Source organism: Equus quagga, chromosome 11, assembly GCF_021613505.1.
Source record: "Equus quagga isolate Etosha38 chromosome 11, UCLA_HA_Equagga_1.0, whole genome shotgun sequence".
NCBI classification, from domain to species: Eukaryota; Metazoa; Chordata; class Mammalia; order Perissodactyla; family Equidae; genus Equus; species Equus quagga.
In genome coordinates, this window is record NC_060277.1 from 66,635,485 (window position 1) to 66,653,243 (window position 17,759).

General features: G+C 57.0%; 2 protein-coding genes across 4 annotated transcripts; one reads left to right on the top strand and one right to left on the bottom strand.

The window, feature by feature from the left end:
- Positions 1–3,448: 3,448 nt before the first annotated feature.
- Positions 3,449–10,771, top strand: YBX2 (Y-box binding protein 2). Of its 3 annotated transcripts, none has more exons than XM_046677646.1 (9): positions 3,451–4,916; positions 5,603–5,666; positions 7,080–7,113; positions 7,983–8,072; positions 8,670–8,954; positions 9,138–9,241; positions 9,554–9,752; positions 10,192–10,276; positions 10,382–10,771. In XM_046677646.1, exons 1-8 carry the CDS (start codon positions 4,640–4,642, stop codon positions 10,240–10,242), a joined length of 1,104 nt encoding a protein of 367 aa, XP_046533602.1. In that variant the 5' UTR covers positions 3,451–4,639; the 3' UTR covers positions 10,243–10,276; positions 10,382–10,771. The 3 variants fall into 3 exon arrangements, with proteins under 3 accessions (XP_046533604.1, XP_046533602.1, XP_046533603.1); XM_046677647.1 differs by having other exon boundaries at positions 3,453–4,916; positions 9,575–9,752; XM_046677648.1 differs by lacking the exon at positions 10,192–10,276 and having other exon boundaries at positions 3,449–4,916; positions 10,546–10,771.
- Positions 10,772–11,210: 439 nt separating this feature from the next.
- SLC2A4 (solute carrier family 2 member 4) lies at positions 11,211–17,361 on the bottom strand. Its single transcript, XM_046677644.1, has 11 exons — positions 16,871–17,361; positions 15,436–15,552; positions 15,149–15,321; positions 14,935–15,059; positions 14,708–14,823; positions 14,444–14,606; positions 14,174–14,361; positions 13,901–14,005; positions 13,650–13,751; positions 12,855–13,058; positions 11,211–12,330 (listed from the first exon to the last, which is right to left on the bottom strand). Exons 1-11 carry the CDS (start codon positions 16,901–16,903, stop codon positions 12,127–12,129), a joined length of 1,530 nt encoding a protein of 509 aa, XP_046533600.1. The 5' UTR covers positions 16,904–17,361; the 3' UTR covers positions 11,211–12,126.
- Positions 17,362–17,759: the final 398 nt, after the last annotated feature.

Below are 17,759 nucleotides of genomic sequence, written 5' to 3' on the forward strand. Positions count from 1 at the left end.
CTCATGGCTCTGTAGGATAGAAGTCTGAAATCAAGATGTTGGCAGGGCTCTCCTCTCTCCAAAGCCTTGAAAAGAGGCTCATTCCCACCTCTTCCGGCTTCAGGCAGCCCCCGCTCTTCAGTCTCTGCCTCTCTCATCGCATGACATTCTCCCCATGCATCTGTCTTTAAGGACACCAGTCCTATTGGACTCATCTGACCAATGGTGACCTCATCTAAACTTGATCACACCTGCAAAGACCCTATTTCCAAATAAAGTCACATTCACAGGTACCAGAGGTTAGGACTTGAATATATATATTGTTAGGGGACACAATTCTACCCATGATGGGTCTTATCTGAAGCAGGGGGACTGGATGAGCTCTCCACAGGAGAAGTGGTAGTGTCGAAAGAACACGAAGAGCCGGGGTCTCCGACCTCTAGAAGGGGCAAGTAAAAGACTGAGGAGCCCCTGAAGAAGCTGCATCTGTCAGAGAGACAGAGGTGGAGGGCAAAAAACGGATCCATTGAACTAGGTAACATGGCAGATGCCAGAGTCTTTCCTGAATATCAGGGGCTAAGGGATTGTTGAAGAAGATGGAAAAGTGTAGTCCCAGCGCAGCAGAAGGAGGCTGGCGACTTAGAAGATGGGCTCTGCACTTAGGCTGATCAGCATTTGAATCCCAGTTTGGCTTGTTCCGCAGCTGCATGACTTTAGGCTGGTTGCTTAACTTCACTATACCTCAGTTTCCTCACCTGCAAAACGGGGGTAATTATAATAGTATCCACTTCCCAGGGCTGTTGGAAGGACTAAATGACTGAAGGCATCGAAAGTGTTCAGCACAGCGTGCGGCACATAGTAATTGCTCGATAAATACTAACCCTTACTGCTATTAGGTCAAAAAGAAACAAGATAAGGAAGAGGTTTCAAGAAGGAGGTGGCAAGTAATATCAGATATAGCAGGTAGGACAAGGAGGTAGAAGGTGGAGAGAAGGTCAAGGACTTGGCAGAGAGCCAGGAGAAGCTGGAAAGAGGGAAGGACAAAGTAACTGCAGCTGAAGAGTAAGTGAGAGAAGACAAGATGGAGGCTGTAGGTGGGGAACACTCTGTGGCACGGGCGTTAGAAGAGAGAAGAAGTGAACTCTGATTTAGGCTGCAACAAGACAGTTGGAGGGGAAAGTTCTGAGAGTAGTTGGTACTAGGGGACAGAGGTGACACCATCTGTTAAATCTTTCAAAGATTATCTCAATTTGATACCACAGCTCTTCCCTTTGCTGTGCTAAGCCTGAGCGTCCAGGGAAAACTGGTCTACAAACAATGAACGGGCACTAAAGAATGATTGTTTGTAAGTGGTGACATAACTCAGCGAGGAGGGGGTGGAAGGGTCAAAAAAAGAGGAGCTCAGACATGGGCTTGTCAAGTTTCGGAAGCCTGAGGAGCAAGTGGCTAGAGAGGGCCTGGCTCGGAGTCTGCTGGATGGTGGGAAGGACTCAGGCCTGAGACACGCTTAAGAGCCAGCAATAGCAGGTGGTCACCCAAACCTGGAGCACGGGTAAAATGACTGCCAGAAGGCAGGTGGCAGGAGAAGACAGTCCAGGAAAGATTGAGGCTGGTGGAGGAGAACAAGCCACAAAAGGAGAGGTATGAGGGCATGGGGGAAGATCGGGCCGTGGAAGGTGTGGCAGGAACATTTCTCCAGATGGAGTCAAAAGAGAACCCAAAACCAACCACATTTAGGAAGGGATTGAAGAGCCAGCCTTGATGGCCTAGCCATTAAAGTTCGGCACACTCCACTTCAGCAGCCCGGGTTCAGTTCTGGGAGCAGAACCACACCACTTGTCTGTCAGCAGCCATGCTGTGGTGATGGCTCACAGAGAAGAACCAGAAGAACTTACAAGTATACACAACTATGTACTGAGACTTTGGGGTGGGGGGAGGAAGCAAAAAGGAGGAAGATTCACAACAGATGTTAGCTTAGGGCAAATCTTCCCCTGCAAAAGAAAAAAAAAGGAAGGGATTGTGGACCCCATCTCAGTGGAACGATGAGGCAGAAACCAGATTTGGATTGGTGGTATGAAAAAGATGAAGTAGAGACAGTAAAGACTGCTCTCTGGAAGTTTGGTGTTCAATTACTGGAGATGTATAGGACAATAGCTATGGAGGCAAGGGCTCTGTTTTTACTTTTGTAAACAGTGAACAAGGTAAGCAAGACAACTTCAGGTGGGCAGGAGCAAATGGGAAGAGAGTGACAAAAAGGAGAAAGCTTTTTCACTAGACTGCCTGGAGCCCTTGTTAACTACGGCACTTAGAAATATTTAAATAACCAGAAAATTACCGGCACAAACCCTTCACCTGAATAGGGAAATTAATTGCATCTCTCTGTGGCATCTGCGAGTTCTTATCCATGGGGATAGAGAGCAAGTAACTGTTGCATGTGTGTTTCTCGGCTCCGTGTCGTTGGCCGGGAGTACCTTTCCCTGCAGCGCCCCCACCCCTGGTCTCCTGACACATTTTTAATCTTACTACAAACAGGGCTCCCCTTCCTAAGAGATTCCCCTCAGCTCACCATCAGACCTTATTGTTAACCAGTCCACACCTGAACTCCCTCTGTACCTTCCATGAGATTCTTCTGTGGCCGGGGTCACTGAGAGGATTCTTGCTTGCTTTCCTCCAGCCTTGGTCTTGTGCTGCTCGCATTCCTTGAGTTCAGGGCTGGGCACAGGTAAATTGGTCCTAAGGGAGGGTAGTACTGTCTGTGTCCTTCACGGCTTCGCCTTGTGATTTAGTTGTTTTTTCATCTTTTCTCTTTTTCAGTCCACTGTGTCGGATGCCCAGGGAAACAGAATCCTCAACTCCGAAAGAGCAAGGAGGGGTGGGGTGGGCGGGGTAGCTGGTGGAAGGACCGCGAGCAAACCGATGCCGGCGGCCTCCGGGAGTGGCCGGCAGAGGGCGCGCCTGGACCTGGATTGGCGGCGGCCGCATTTGGGGAGCCGACGCAGGGCCTGGCCGGGACACCAGGACTCGGGAAGCGCACGTGGGGCAGAGCAGCGCGTGAAGGCACGAGTGCTGCCCCGGAGCGCGCTGTCCCGGCTAAAAATACGCGCTGCCTAGCGCCGGCCGATTCCTCCCTGGGTCGGGGAGGCGCCTCTCGGAAGGAGCGACTTCTGGAGCCTCATTACTTTGGAAGGGAGATTGCTGCTCCAGGGCCGGACCTTCCGGGTTCCCGCGAAATCTGGCGCAAGCCTCGCACCGGACCACAGTCTTCTCATCTGTGGAATGGGGACCATTCATTTATTCAAGAAATATTGAGCGCCCATGTTGCGCCAGGCACTGCTCCAGGTGTCAGGCACAACTACCAGGCTCTTATTGCTGTGGAGTTCACGGTCTAGCGTTGTCCAGGGGACGGGGCGGGAGGAGGAATAGAATAAAGAAGCAAATGAACAGGATACGTCTATATTTTCAAAAATGCCATGAGAAAAATAAAAGATGATGTGATACTGAGGAGTGATATGTAAGCTGGTACTAGAAGAATTCACCCTGAGAGACACGGAGGACACGTTCGAGGCAGTGGAAACTGCCTGGGGGAAGGCCTTGAGTCCGCAGAGCCTAGCCAGTTGGAGAAATGAAAGGCGGCGGAGGGCAGTGGCCAGGGAGAGGGCAGAAAGCCGGAGAGGGAGGCCCCCGCCAGGCCGAGCCCACGGTGGACCCTGAAATTAATCCACCGTGGTAGACATCAGAACAGCGGTGGTCTCGGGGAGGCTGGGATTGCCTGGAAGGGGCTCCAGAGAAATTTCTCGGGCGAGGGAAAAATACCCTGATTAGGGTGTTGACTACATGGATGGACACATTTATCAAAACTCAGCAAAGAGTGGTGCATATTGCTATATGTAGTTCAGCTCAAAAACAAAAGTGAGAGGCCCAGCTTGTGAGAGCAACCGTGAGCTGGGAAAGTCCTTCTGCCGCGCCTTCCAGCTTGCTCCGCAGACGCACACCGCAGCCCCGGGCGTGCGGTGCATCCTGCAGGGAGAGGGATGGCGGGGTACTGGGAAGGAGGCGTCCACACCCGGCAGTACGGGTAAGGGCGGTCCCGAGGGTGGAGGTGAGTGCTGCGCTCACAGCCAGAACCTAGGCTGCCGGCTCCAGCCTCCGCCTCTGTCGTCAGGGGCAACCTTGGCGATGCGCCCGCCGCCCCGCCCTTCGCGCAGACGCCAGGTGGCGGTTGGGGCGCAACTAGCCCGTTTGATTTCCCGCGGCCGGTGGAAAGGGGCGGAGGGGGGAGGGGAAAGGGCCCGCCGGCCAATGGGCTGGGTTGGGAATGGTCACGTGACAGCCTCGGGGCGGGGCCCAGGTGTACTTACGGGGCTCCGGGCGGGGGCCTCGGCCGCGGCGCGAAGTCCGGGAGGCGGGGCCGGCGTGCGGGTCGGGGGGCTGCTCCGCTAGGATTGGCCTGTGGCCCGGAGGCGGGGCCTGCGCGCGCCGCGGCTGCGGGCTGCGATTGGCCTCGGCTCAGGGCCCGCTGCCGGCGTGCGGGCGAGGCTCGGGGCGCGAGGACCGAGCGGGGCGGCGGGTTCGCGAGCCGGGGGGAGGAGCCGGGGCGGTGGCGGAGGCGGCGGCGGAGGAGGAGGAGGTGGCGGCGGGGGCCGGTACTGGACCCGGCGGGATGAGCGAGGCGGAGGCGGCAGCGGTGGCTACAGCGGCCCCCGCGGCGACGGTGCCCGCGACGGCGGCAGGGGTGGTAGCGGTGGTGGTACCGGTGCCCGCCGGGGAGCCACAGAAAGCAGGCGGCGGGGCGGGCAGCGGCGGGGTCGGAGCAGCCTCGGGCCCCGCTGCTGGGACGCCCTCGGCGCCGGGCCCCCGCACCCCTGGCAACCCGGCGACGGCGGCCTTGGGGACCCCCGCACCCCCCGCCCGGAGTCAGGCGGACAAGCCGGTGCTGGGTGAGGGGGGGGGCGCGTGCCAGGGCGGCTCTTAAGGGTCGGCGGGCTGGGGGAGGGGCAACGTGGAGCCCGATGGGGTCGGAAAGCTGAGCGGGCCTGGCCTGGAGGCTCAAAGGTCTGGCTGGGCTGGGGGCAGCCGACCAAAGTGAGTTCCCCTTGTGGGAAATCCTGCCTTGCCTTCCTGGGCAGGAGGGCGTGGTCGACAGGTTCAGCTAGGGCCTTGGGGTGGAGGATAAAACCTCAGGGTCTGGCCACGCCCCCGGGGCGGTTGACTTGGCCTAGCTGACTCAGGTTAGTACTGGGCAAATATCTCAGCCCAGGAAGCAGGTGCACTAGGGACCCTGACATTGGGAGGGCTGGAAAAGCCCTCAGTTGTGACCTGAGGGCGGGACTTCGTGGACCAGGTGAGTACCCGGTTGTAGGTGAGGGGCCTGGATTTGTAGCATATGAGGAACTTGCCTTAGAGTTGGAAGGATTTTGAAAGCCTGAGCGCCGCTGCGTGGGGGCTTCTGTTTGATGGATCTGGGATGAGAATGCCTTGAAACTGCTAAGTGAAACCTGGTTGGCTTGCAGTTAAGCTTAATAGATAATAGGGAGGTAGGTTAGATTTTGGAGTGTCTCAAAACTGAGTCCAACTCCATCTCTTCCCCCCATCTTACTGTCCCCACTGCATCTCTGCCTGGCAGCAATCCAAGTCCTGGGCACTGTCAAATGGTTCAACGTCCGGAATGGTTACGGATTCATCAACAGGTATCCGAGGAACTCAGGGAGGGGGTGGAACGGGTGTCTTCCAAACTGGCTTGTGGGACTGGACACCTTCCCAGCCTCATCTCTACCCTGCCAAGGCACATGGTTGCAATGTCCAGCTGACGCTGATTGAAAGTCTTTAACCACAGCACAAATGTGGGCAAGATGAAACCTCCTCTACATTCTTCAAGGGCAGCAGAGGGTTAATGATCTAGGAAGTTGGCAAAGCTGGCTCTGATCCTCCCAGCTTGTCTGTCTCATCTTTTGGTTTAGTTTGCCCCCTTTTGGGGCAGAATGTCCCTGCTCTCTGTGCCTCAGGGCTCCAGGCTGGACTCCTCATTTCCTGTTTCAGGCAGTACACATAGCACTCTCATAACTCATCTCCCTTAGAGAGCTGTTGGCTCATTTGAATACCCCACCTGATGGGACTGAGGCTGGTGGGGGTGGGGGAGGAAGGGGCCAGCCCAGCCAGAGCTCCTGCTTTCTTGGTTCAGCAGCCCCACGCCCTCTCAGCACTGAGCGGGGCCTCAGTGGTAGATCTGAGCAGAGCCAGGTCTCCCCCAGTGGGCCCTTCCCCAGCCTGGGCACCCTGCCCAGCCCGGCCCTCCTGGGAGGCCCCAATTGCCTCTAAGCAGGCTGACCTTTGTGCAGATCCAAGTGTTTTAAAGCTAGAACATTTGTTCTAGGGAAGGGTCCCTCTCTAATTCTGGAAACTGAAGATCCCTGGGAGGTTCTAAAGGAAAACCTCTTCACTGCCCTCCTTGGGGTGCGAGGATAAACTGGGGTGATAGGCAGACGACTTATAGAGAATGAACCAATATCTTCTCTCTCATCCTTGATCCCTTGGTGTGTTGAGAGGGAGGCTGACCCTGGGCTTCACCGCCAGGCTGAGCATGAGAATAAAGTTTTGTGGCTGTTTGGAGCAAGTTCTTGACACATTGTCCCCTTAAACTTGTTCTGCACCTCTACCCCTGTCCCCACTTTCTCCCTACTTGACTGTAGAAGGAAGGAGACAGAGCGGAATTTTCCAGCCATGATGGGGGTTGGGGAAGTGGGGCGGTTGGCTAGGAACACCTACACCCAGCACTACCAGGTTCTAAGGTGCCCCTGGGGTAGAAGGTGGAGTGCTCAGCAGGTAAAGAGCTGGCCCAGCTCCTTCAAGGTGCCTTTGCCTTCCCCCTCCGCCCTTCTCATGAAGCCCAAGTTTTTCACTGAGGTTTTAGGTACATTCTCTTTGTACCAGCTTCCAGGGGCCCTGCTGGCTCTTGTCTTGCTCCCTGGGCCCTGTCTGCCCCCAAGCAGCCATGGAAGGCTGGAGAGAGTGGGCCCACTATCTTAGGAATGGGCAGCTAGTGAGGCTTCAGTGGAGATGAGCGCCTCACCACATACCCCCTAACGACCCATCCTGTTCTGCAGGAATGACACCAAAGAGGACGTCTTTGTTCACCAGGTAAGAGCTAGGTTGGCATTCTGAGGGCAGGAACCCGCCCTCTCTTTGATGGCCTTCGCCATAATCCTTCACAGCACAGATCATCTTTTTCCAGCTTTTCTCTCACAACAGCATGCCCACCGGGAAATAGTTCTGCTCCCCATCTGCCTCAGGTGCCTGTATTAACTGCCATTGGCCCCACTTGTGTTGGGTTGTCTCTGTAAGAAATGTACTTGTTGCCCTCCAGGCACAGCACGCTCACTACCTACTGGGACCTGTTAACACTACAGGAATGAATCATAGGCAGTGTTCAGAGGGAAAGGACACAGGCTAGAAGTACTTGGGTGCAGTGGTTCTCCAAGTGTGGTCCCTGCACCAGCAGCATCACCTGACATCCAAATTCTCAGGCCCCACCTCAGACCTCCTGAATCAGTCAGACTTGGGGGAGGGGCCCAGCAGTCTGTTAACAAGCCCTCCAGGTGATGCTGATGCTCGCCACAGTTTGAGAACCACCGCTTTGGTGGAAAGAGCGCTCAGTGGGACTGAGGTAAGCAGCACAGTCCATTTTACCCGCTTTGCAACTTTAGACTTTCTCTGCTTTTGGTTTTGCGTTTGAGTTCATGTTTCTTGCCTCCCTTTTTGAAATCCCCAAGGGGTAAGGGGAGGAGGGAGTGTATCCTGGGGACAGCGGTAACTGCACAATCAGTCCTGAGGCCCCTAGCTTATGGCTTTTCCCCTCCTAAACTCTGACTACCTTCTTGCTCCGCCCTCCAGCCCCAGCCCACAAGTGAAATGATGAAAAGGATGAAATTGGGTGGTGGACCCAGCAGGGGAGAGAGAGGCTCCCGGCTTGCTGTCCTCACCTTTCTCATGACCTTTCCCCTAACCAGACAGCTATTAAAAGAAACAACCCCAGGAAGTTTCTGCGCAGCGTTGGAGATGGGGAGACTGTGGAGTTTGATGTCGTGGAAGGAGAGAAGGTTTGGGGGCTGCTCTGGGATATAGAGTCGACCAAGCTTGTGGGAGGATGGCCTGGAGGGCATCTCAGGCTTTGGGCTTCAGGCTTTGGAGGCCAGCTCTTCCTCTGGCTGGTTAGCCCAGGCTGTGGGAGCAGGAACGTGTTCCCACGAAGTTGTCATTAACACTCTAGCTGCTCTAAGGGATGTCCTAAAGAACATGTCCCTGTCATCAGTCAGTAATAGCTGGGTTTTGTTGTAGTTCACCAAGCACTCCCATGTTTGCCCTCCACACAGGGCCCTGTCCCCAGGTCTCAGAGGCAGCCCTCTGCAGCAAGATGGACGGTTGCTGCCAGACCTCTTCTCCATCCCCAACTCCAGTCTTAAACTCCAAAGGGTCCAGTAGCAGCTAGTCCAAAGGACAAGTTGTACTTGTCCAAACACATGTCATTGCCCCCCTGGGGAGGGTGGAAAGAAGCAGAAGTTAGAGACGAGGGAAAGCCAGAGAGGGGAGTTTAGCTGGAAGAAGGGGAGGACTAATTCAAGCAAGTGTTGGAAGTGTTGGAATGCTGTGCATTTGTCGTTGGAGCAAGTTGTGTTTCCTCCCCGCCTTCTTCCCAGGGTGCAGAAGCTGCTAATGTAACTGGGCCTGGGGGGGTGCCAGTGAAAGGCAGCCGCTATGCCCCCAATCGACGTCGGTTCCGCCGATTCATTCCCCGGCCTCGCCCAGCTGCCCCGCCACCCATGGTGGCAGAGGCTCCATCAGGCGGGACAGAACCAGGCAGCGAAGGGGAGCGAGCTGAAGACTCTGGGCAGCGGCCCAGACGAAGGCGCCCACCACCCTTCTTCTACCGAAGGCGCTTTGTGCGAGGCCCTCGGCCCCCCAACCAGCAGCAGCCTATGGAGGTGAGGGGAACTGGGAACGAGGGAAGCAGCTACCCAAGTCCTGGGAAGGGAGTGGGAGTTGGTGAGGATAGAGACACAGAGTCCCCAGAGGAAGCGGAACTGAGGCCTGGGAAGAGCTGTGGAGACCTGCGTCCTGGGCACCTGGTGTCCCACCTGCTCACCGAGGCCTTTGTATGTCCCCAGGGCACTGATGGGGTAGAACCCAAAGAGACAGCCCCATTGGAGGGGGACCAGCAGCAGGGAGATGAGCGGGTCCCCCCACCTAGATTCCGGCCCAGGTACCGAAGGTAAGACTCCCTCTCCGGAGCTCTATCTTCCCCTTCACATCCAGTATTGGTCCCCAGGGGGAAGGGGACAGGAGGATGGGAGGGGGAAGAGCTAAGTTCTAATAAGAGCCTGAAGCTAGTGGTGAGGAGGGCTGGGTAGCTGAGCAATTACTGTTGAGGTTCCCAGGGAGCAGCAGGCTCTAGGGGCTGCATGCCTGGCTCCTGGGGGTGGGGTCCGGGTGAGGATGGGGAAGCAGCTAGTCCTCCTCTGCTGGAGGACTGCTGGGAGGGAGGGAGAGAGGTGGTCTGAACTGGGCTCCCTGCTCCCTTCAGGGTCCCCACTTCTCTCCCCAGGCCCTTCCGCCCCAGGCCACCCCAGCAGCCTACCACAGAAGGTGGGGATGGCGAGACCAAGCCCAGCCAAGGCCCCACTGATGGTTCCCGGCCTGAGCCTCAGCGCCCACGAAACCGCCCCTACTTCCAGCGGCGACGGCAGCAGCCCCCTGGACCCAGGCAGCCCACAGCCCCAGAGGTGAGACCTTGGATTGTCTACCCAGGGTGCAAGGGGATGAAAGAAAAAGCTGGGGCCGACTTCCCTTCTTCCCTTCCTTCCATCTATACTCTTCTTTTCCCTTCTCACTCTATTCCTTTGCTCCCCTGCATCCTGGCCCTGCCCCCACCCCCATCCCACCTGCTTCTGTGCACCCTGACACCCAAGAGCCAGTACTGCTGGGCGCACTCCTGGCAGGCACCCCACCTACCAAGAAACCCTAGCAGAGGCAGTCGAGCCCGTGTCACCCCCTGCAGACTTCCCTCTCAGCTCCACTTGGAGCCACAGCACCAGCTTGTGGATGTGAGAACTGGGGAGGAGTGGGAAGGGGCAATGGGCATGGAAGAGACAAGGTGGGAGAAGGTTGAAGCTGGGGTTCTAAAGAACAGGAGAATCTCAGTAGAACAGTCCTGTTCTCTAGACCTCAGCCCCCATCAACAGTGGGGACCCCACCACCACCATACTGGAGTGATTCCAACTCAAAGGATACCCAGAGCTACCATCTGGTGAGTGGCTGCTCTTGGGGAGGCCCAGGGCAGGTAGCCATGAGGGCAGGGCACTGGGTCGTGAGAAGCGGCTGTTGTGACTGTCCATTTCTTTTTCTCTCTCAGGTATCTGCCAGTTTTTCCAACTGACCCGTACCCTATCCAGGACCCCCTCCCCCCTTTCCCATAATTCATGACATCAAAACATCGGCTTTTCCCCCTTTTCCTTGAGACTCAGGAGGGCCAAAGCAACAGCCTTTTGCTTTTTTTTTTTTCTCTCCCCTACCAAGGGTTGAAGGAAGGGATCCATCTTTATTGTTCAGAGGCACCACCTCCCTCCCCTAAATCAGGCTGAGAAGGAACCAGCCAGCTCTTACCTCCTCCTGGTTGTTTTTCTTTCCCACCCCAGTTTATTTTTTGTTTCCTCTCTACCCCTACCCCCGACCTCTGAAGCCATTTTATGAACTGTCATGTGCCACCTGAGCCTCCAGTAAAAACAAAAACAGGCTTTCCTGTCGTCTTGGTCTCTGCCTCTTTTCTGTTTGGATACTCGCTGATCGCTCCCTGTTGAAGGTGGGAGGAGGATGTGGGGCAGTGGGCAGGGCCTGCTCTGGACTCCGTGTGCCCCTGTTTCTAGCTGTGCAGCTCTGAGGGAGTGCCTTCACCCCGTGACGTTCACTTTCCCCATCTGTAAAATGGGGATTCCTCCCTTGTAGAATGAGTGTTTTGTAAAGTGCCAAGAGCAGTGTCTGGCACTTGCAGCTACAACTTATGGAGCATTTACTACTGTTAATAAAAGCAATGACCAGAAGTATAACTGGAAGCACGAGTGATAGCATCCAGAGGATTCTGCAGCCTCGGGCTAAGGCAGGATAGAGAGGAGGCAGAGGGGGGAAGGGAAGTCACAGTCCCTGTCTCAGCCATCCTTGAGTGCCTCCACACGACAGGACGCGCGTCTCATACAGTGACTTTATATACGTATCTATATATATACATTTAGTACAACAGACCTTCAGTTTCTTCTCCCTTTTTCAGACATATACAAAAATATCTGAAGGCTCCTCCAAGCCCAGGGTTTACAGGCAGCCTTTCAAATTCTTGTTTCCTTTAGCTGGTCAAAAGCCTGTGGGTGCAACACCCTTCTAGGATGAGAGAGGAGGAAAGAGCTGGGACCCCCACCTGGAAGCCTTGGGGAGCAGTGGGGGTAGGACCCAGAGCCCTAAGTCTAGAGGTGGGAGCCTGCTGTCCCTTCCCTTCGCCACATAAGGGCATGTGTTCCCTCTCGCCGTGGAAAGTGGAGCGAGAGAACTGAGCCTGCAGTGACAGAGGTGAGGTTAGACCTTGGGAGGGTGCATCCTTTGCCCTGGAGGGGTCAAAACAGACCACCCCTTCACCCAGAGTCTATGTGGCAAGAATTCAGAGAAAGTGCCAGAGAGTGGGAGGAGTCCAGGGTGGCAGGACACTCAGTTTCTCTTCTCCAGTCCTGCTCTTGGCTTCACTTGCCCCTCCACTAAACAGTCAGTCCTAACGCCTCCCCCCTCCAATCCCCCTTCTCTAGCAGGGGGATGAAAATATTCTGGAGCTGAGGCTGGAAGGGGTGGGGGTGGGCTATGGAGGACGGAGGGGACGAGAGGGGAGAATGGCCCACCCTGATGACCACAGCCTAACCACAACACATAAATAATCCAAGAGTCACACGAGGGGATTGAGGGGGTGCTCAGACCACCCTTCCCTCCAGCTTCCCAATTCCACCAGGCTGCAGGGTTTCCTCCACCCTGGAAGTAATGGGGAAGAGAGGGTTAAAGTGCTGCAGAGAAGGAGGGGGCTCTGAGGGGGGTAGAGAGCACCGGCTCTCCCACCCCTGCCTGCCCTCAGTCATTCTCATCTGGCCCTAAATACTCAAGTTCCGTGCTGGGCTTCACCTCCTGCTCTAAAAGAGAGGGTGTCCGGTGGAAAGCGGCTGAGATCTGGTCAAACGTCCGGCCTCGGGTTTCAGGCACTCTTAAGAAGGTGAAGATGAAGAAGCCAAGCAGGAGGACCGCAAATAGAAGGAAGACGTAGGGACCCATAGCATCCTGGGACAGGTGGAAAAAGAAGTGTTGACTGGGGGGAGCGAGGGATGGTCTCAGGCAAGTCAGGAACTAAAGACCCTCATAGGGAGCTGGGATACTGCAGAAAGCAAGTGGCTCCTTTGCAGGACAATGGAAATTACCAGGAATGAGAATTTAGTGAAAAAAGGATTCTCTGGACCCCAACTCTCCTATAGTTTCTCTCTCTTTACTATCCTGAGTTATTGAACTCAGGGTGGATTCCCAGACATTTGCAGTATTAATATGAAGTTTATAATTTTATTCCCAGCGTACATATGTTATGCCACTAGTTTGTTTTGAAGACACCTCTGTGGCTCTCCAGCTCCCTTCTTTCCTTTGATTCTGGTGGAGCAGGTGGTCTTCAGGGCCCATGTGATCTACCAAAGTGATCCCCAGACCAGCAGTCTATGGGCCAGGGGAGTCCCTGACTGGAAAGCAAGCGGGCTAGCTGTGAGTTGCCCTCCTCTGGCTTACGGTGTGGGAGAATGGGACAGGGGCAGGAGACCTACCGCGACATACTGGAAGCCCATGCCAATGATGAAGTTGCACGTCCAGTTGGAGAAGCCAGCCACAGCCATGGCTGCCGGGCGGGGTCCCTGGCTGAAGAGCTCAGCCACGATGAACCAGGGGATGGGGCCAGGGCCAATCTCAAAGAATGCCACAAAGCCAAAGATGGCCACGATGGAGACATAGCTCATGGCTGGAACTCGCTCCTAGTGGGGGACCAGGCAGGAAGGGTGGGGAACTCAGGTCAGGTCTTTCTGGATCTTCCTTTGCCCTCCATCCAGAGAACTGAAATCTATTCCTCCTAGTAGCTCATGGTGGTGGTGGCGGGGGGGGGGGGGGGGGGGGGGGGTGCCCCCCGGGGTTGGGGGAGGGGGGGCGTGGGGGGGGAGGATTAGGGGGTCTGCCACCCTTGGTTAGAACAGGGGATTGAGCATTTCTGAACGCTGACATTCAGCTGACTGCCCTATGCCAATTCAGGGCAGAGGGGATGTCATGTCTCTCAGCTCTTATGATGGCTGATTCCCCCTTGGTTCTACAGCTGGGTCCTTAGGAATTGTTCCTGAGGTTTGAGAGTGGCTCTCCTTCTCGGCTGCCAGAATTGTGCTACAGCTTCCTCCCAGAGTGGGAGAAAATACAGCCTGGGTCCCTCAGGAGCATAGACCACAGTCCTGGCACACGGGCTGGCCCCAGGATGGAAGGCATGTATGTTGAGGAGGGGCTTTGGCTGTTCACAGAGCCTCTTGGGGCACTTCCCATGAGTTGGGCCTCCGGTCCCCTTCCATCTCCCTAGGCCTCACCAGCAGAAGCAGAGCCACAGTCATCAAGATGGCACAGCCACACATTCCCGCCAGGCCCAGGAGATGGAGTGTCCGGCGCCCAGCTCGTTCTACCAAAAACACCTGTGGGCAGAGAAATGGGCTTGGCAGGGGGCCTTCAGTGCACAGGAAGTAGAAGGGGTTGGGTGTGTGGGGGCCACCAAGAGTAGACCTCCAGGACACCCAGGGATGTGAAGCCAATGGTGGGGGCCCTTCCAGAGTCCAGCAGTTACCGAGACCAAGGTGAAGACTGTGTTGACCACACCAGCTCCTATGGTGGCATAGGCTGGCTGCCCTACTCCTGCCTTCTCGAAGATGCTGGTTGAATAATAGAAAACCTAGAGGTGGGGGAGAAGAAAAGGAGATGGCAGGGATGTCCCTTCCTCCCCTGCAGCCACACCAAGCTGGACTGACCCTGAGTTTTAATGGAGGGGGCTGGCTCCCTTCTCCCCTCCTCTTGGGCTGTTCCCTAACCCTTGCCCCTCCCAGAGGTGCCGCATACATACAGCGTTGATGCCCGATAGCTGCTGGCTGAGCTGCAGCACAACTGCAATGACTAGGGGCTGCCGGTGGACACGGCTGCCCAGGAGCTGGAGCAGGGACAGTGGCTGCTCACGCTCCAGCTTCCGCTTCTCTTCCTTTAGCTCAGCCAGCACTCCAGACACGTCAGCCCAGCCTGTCAGGCGCTTCAGACCTGAAGGTGAGGAGGGTCAGCCTGAGAGGGCAGGGAGGGGGCCTGGGAGGACAGGTGCTAGCAAGACAGGGTAGAAGCTCACTCTTTCTGGCGGGCCCCTCCAGGTTCCGGCTGATGTAGAGGTAGCGAGGGCTTTCTGGGCAGAAGGGCAGTAGGACCAACTGCAGAAGGGCAGGCAGCACTGTGATGCCCAGGAGCAGTGGCCATAGGGTGGCAGTGCCCAGCATAGACTCCAAGCCCAGCACCTGTGGGAGAAGGATGGGAAGGAGGGCAGGCCATTCAGCCCATTCCCCAGAGCCCCATCCCAAACCCCTGCCTAGCCCCACACGAGGCCAGGCCCAGTCACCTGGGCGATCAGAATGCCAATGACGATGGCCAGTTGGTTGAGTGTCCCCAAGGCACCCCGCAGGTGAGTGGGGGCGATCTCCCCCACATACATGGGCACCAGCCCTGACGTCAGCCCTGGACAAAGGGAAGAAGAGAAGGCTGAGGGCAGCTGCCCACTCCCACCCCCAAACCCAGGGATAGTGAAGGAGAGCAAGGCACTAGGCAGGCCATGGTGCCTGTGGGTACCTGAGTAGGCGCCAATGAGGAACCGTCCAAGAATGAGCATCTCATAGGAGGCAGCAGTGTCAGCCAGGCCCATGAGGCTGCCCCCCAGCACTGCCAGGGCATTGTTGACCAGCATTGCCCTTTTCCTGGCAGGCAAAGAGTGGAGACGTAAGAGTCAGGGCACCCGTGCTGTGACTACGTTCCTGTCTCCCACCCTTGTCCTTCAGCCCCATACCTTCCCAGCCACTGAGAGATGATGCCAATGAGGAAGGAGGAGATCATGCCGCCCACAGAAAAGATGGCCACGGAGAGAGCCCAGAGGGTGGTGAGGGTGCCTGGCGGGATGGAGCTGGGCCCCTCAGGCCCCTGCCTCCCCAGCCATGTCTCATTGTAGCTCTGTTCAATCACCTGGGGGCACAGCATAGGAGTGATTCGGTGGAGACCCTTCCCTCTCTGCTCACCCCTGACATCCCCTGCCTCCTTGTTTGGGCACCCCTACTCTGCCAGCTGCAGAGGCCTCACCTTCTGTGGGGCATTGATGACCCCAATGTTGTAGCCAAACTGCAGGGAGCCAAGCACAGCAGAAAATACTGCGAGGACCAGGGTCCCAGTGACTCGCTGCTGAGGCGGTTCCCCATCCTGGGCAGGCAGAAGCAGAGAGGAGGCACATCACACTGAATAGTGGCTCCTTGCCTTCTTCCAGGGGCCCAGGCCGAGCCGGAGCCTTAAGATGCTGGGTTCCATCCAACGTGCTGGGTGAGGGAAACTGGGCCATATTAGGAATCGCCAGAAGAGCTCAGTGTAAACAGGAGCAGGAAGAACCAGACAGTAACCAGGGCATGGGGGAGAAACTGGATGTTTGAGATCAGCAGGCAGAGAAATGTTTGGGACCTAGGACTCACAATTCCTCTGTGACCTTGGGACAGGCTTGGCCTTAAGAGCCCTGAGTTCAGATTTGTGTGACTTTGGGCAAGTCCCGTCCCCACTCTGAACCTAGGCTTCCTCTAGCTTAGGGGACACAGGGCTAATGTCGCCTGCTTTGCCTACCTGTCAGAGAAAGTGTGAAAATCAAAATTAAGTGTTAACAGTATCCCCGACAGTGCTGGTTTCATAAACTGACCCAAGCCTTATCATCATCAGCCTCTGTCCTCTTCCCTCCCCTCCGGGGGTTCTCTCAGCGGCTCCTGGAAGCCCCCAACAAGCTCAAGAAGGGCAATTCCAAAAAGGACATCGCGGTCATTCCTTCCAGCCTATGGCCCTTGGGGTGGCCTTCTCTGTCTCCGCCCTGGGCCTCCCCTCCCCCTCTAAGCTCCAATGAAAGGCAGGGGGCCATGCCCGGCTTTTGCCTGGGAGAATCACGCTCAGGGGATGGGGGCGGGAAGGTGGTGTGAGGGGCGGTGGCGGTGGTGGCCTCTGGCGGCACAGATTGTCTCCAAGCAGAAACCTGAGCTCGGGGAAGGGGGGCTGACACTACCCCCCGGTCCCTCCACCAACCATGGGGCCAAGGGAAAGTTCAGCGTCTGGGAGGACAGCCAGGAGTGGGGGTGGGGACCCACGGAGATCCTCCGGTCCTCGAAAAACTACCCGCGAGCCGGGACAGACGGACAGTTCCTGGAGGGCAAGACCTGTCTGGACCTGCTTTCTCAAGCTGGATCGAGGGCAGGGTGTTCCCAATCCCGGCGCAACGCGCCGCACACTAGAGAATGGCCCGAACCCCAGACTCGCAGAATCCATTTGCGGCTTGTGGCCCTGGACGGTACCCCAAACCCACCCTGCCTCTTGGAGGGACTGGAATCCGACTGTCACGGGTTGGCCAGCCCGGGCATAAACAGCCAGGTTTCCATCCTCACCCCCTGCGCCTGCGCAGGGACCGCCCCCTAGTTGACCCCAATCGCGACCCCAGCCCCAAAAAAGCCGGACCCATGTCCCCGTCCCGCCCTCGCATGCTGAACCCTACTTCTGAGCCGATCTGTTGAAAACCCGACGGCATCTCGTCTTAGGAGCTGGAGGCGCAGGAGCTGCAGTAGATGAGAGCGAGGCGACAGGGGGTCTGCGGTTCCGGCCTGGCGGGCAGAGGACGCGGGGACGACTGGGGTCCTGGAGTGATGTGTGGAGGGCGGGCCTGGCGGGATCCACAGCCACAAGCCAAGGAGCCGGAGAGCAGCTCCGGGAGATCTGGCCCAGCCGGGCCAGGGGAAAAGACCCGAGGCGCCCCCGCAGCCCCCCGGCCACGCCCTTCACAACACTCATTGGCCAGGAGCCCGCACACCCCAGAAGGCCACGCCTCCTCCCCGAGCCCTGGGTTTGGAGTTTGGCAGAGTCTTCGCATCTGCCAGTGAGGCCACGCCCCCTCAGCGTGCCGGCGGGACACACCCCTCAGGTTCCCGCCAGCAGCCGGCTGGGAAGGTTTGGGAAAAGGGTCCCGGGAGCTCAGACGGCCCCGCCCCTCCTCGTGTGAAGACTCCGCCCACCAGCCAAAGTTCTGGGCTGAAGAAGCGACTTAAAAGTGCTGCTCCTGGGCTCGGGACGGCGAGGTCTGAGAGGAGGGGATGGGCCAGGTATACTTGGCGGCCTGAGACTCGGCGCGCGCGGCGGCGCGCGGGGTGGGTGAGGAGCAATGGCCTGAAGTAACCCAGAGCGGTTATTTTTAGCTCACATGTCTGGAGACGTCAAATGTCAGGTCCCGGGTGTCCTGGCTTGTCCCGGGCAGGGGAGGGCAGGGAGATGGAGCCTTAAAGGGTCCGCGACACGCTTTCTACGCGGGGGTGGCCTTGGGGGACAGGAAATTCCGTTCCTAGTGGGTCGGGTGTCTGGGCTTGGTGGTCCTCTTTCCATGCATCCCAGCT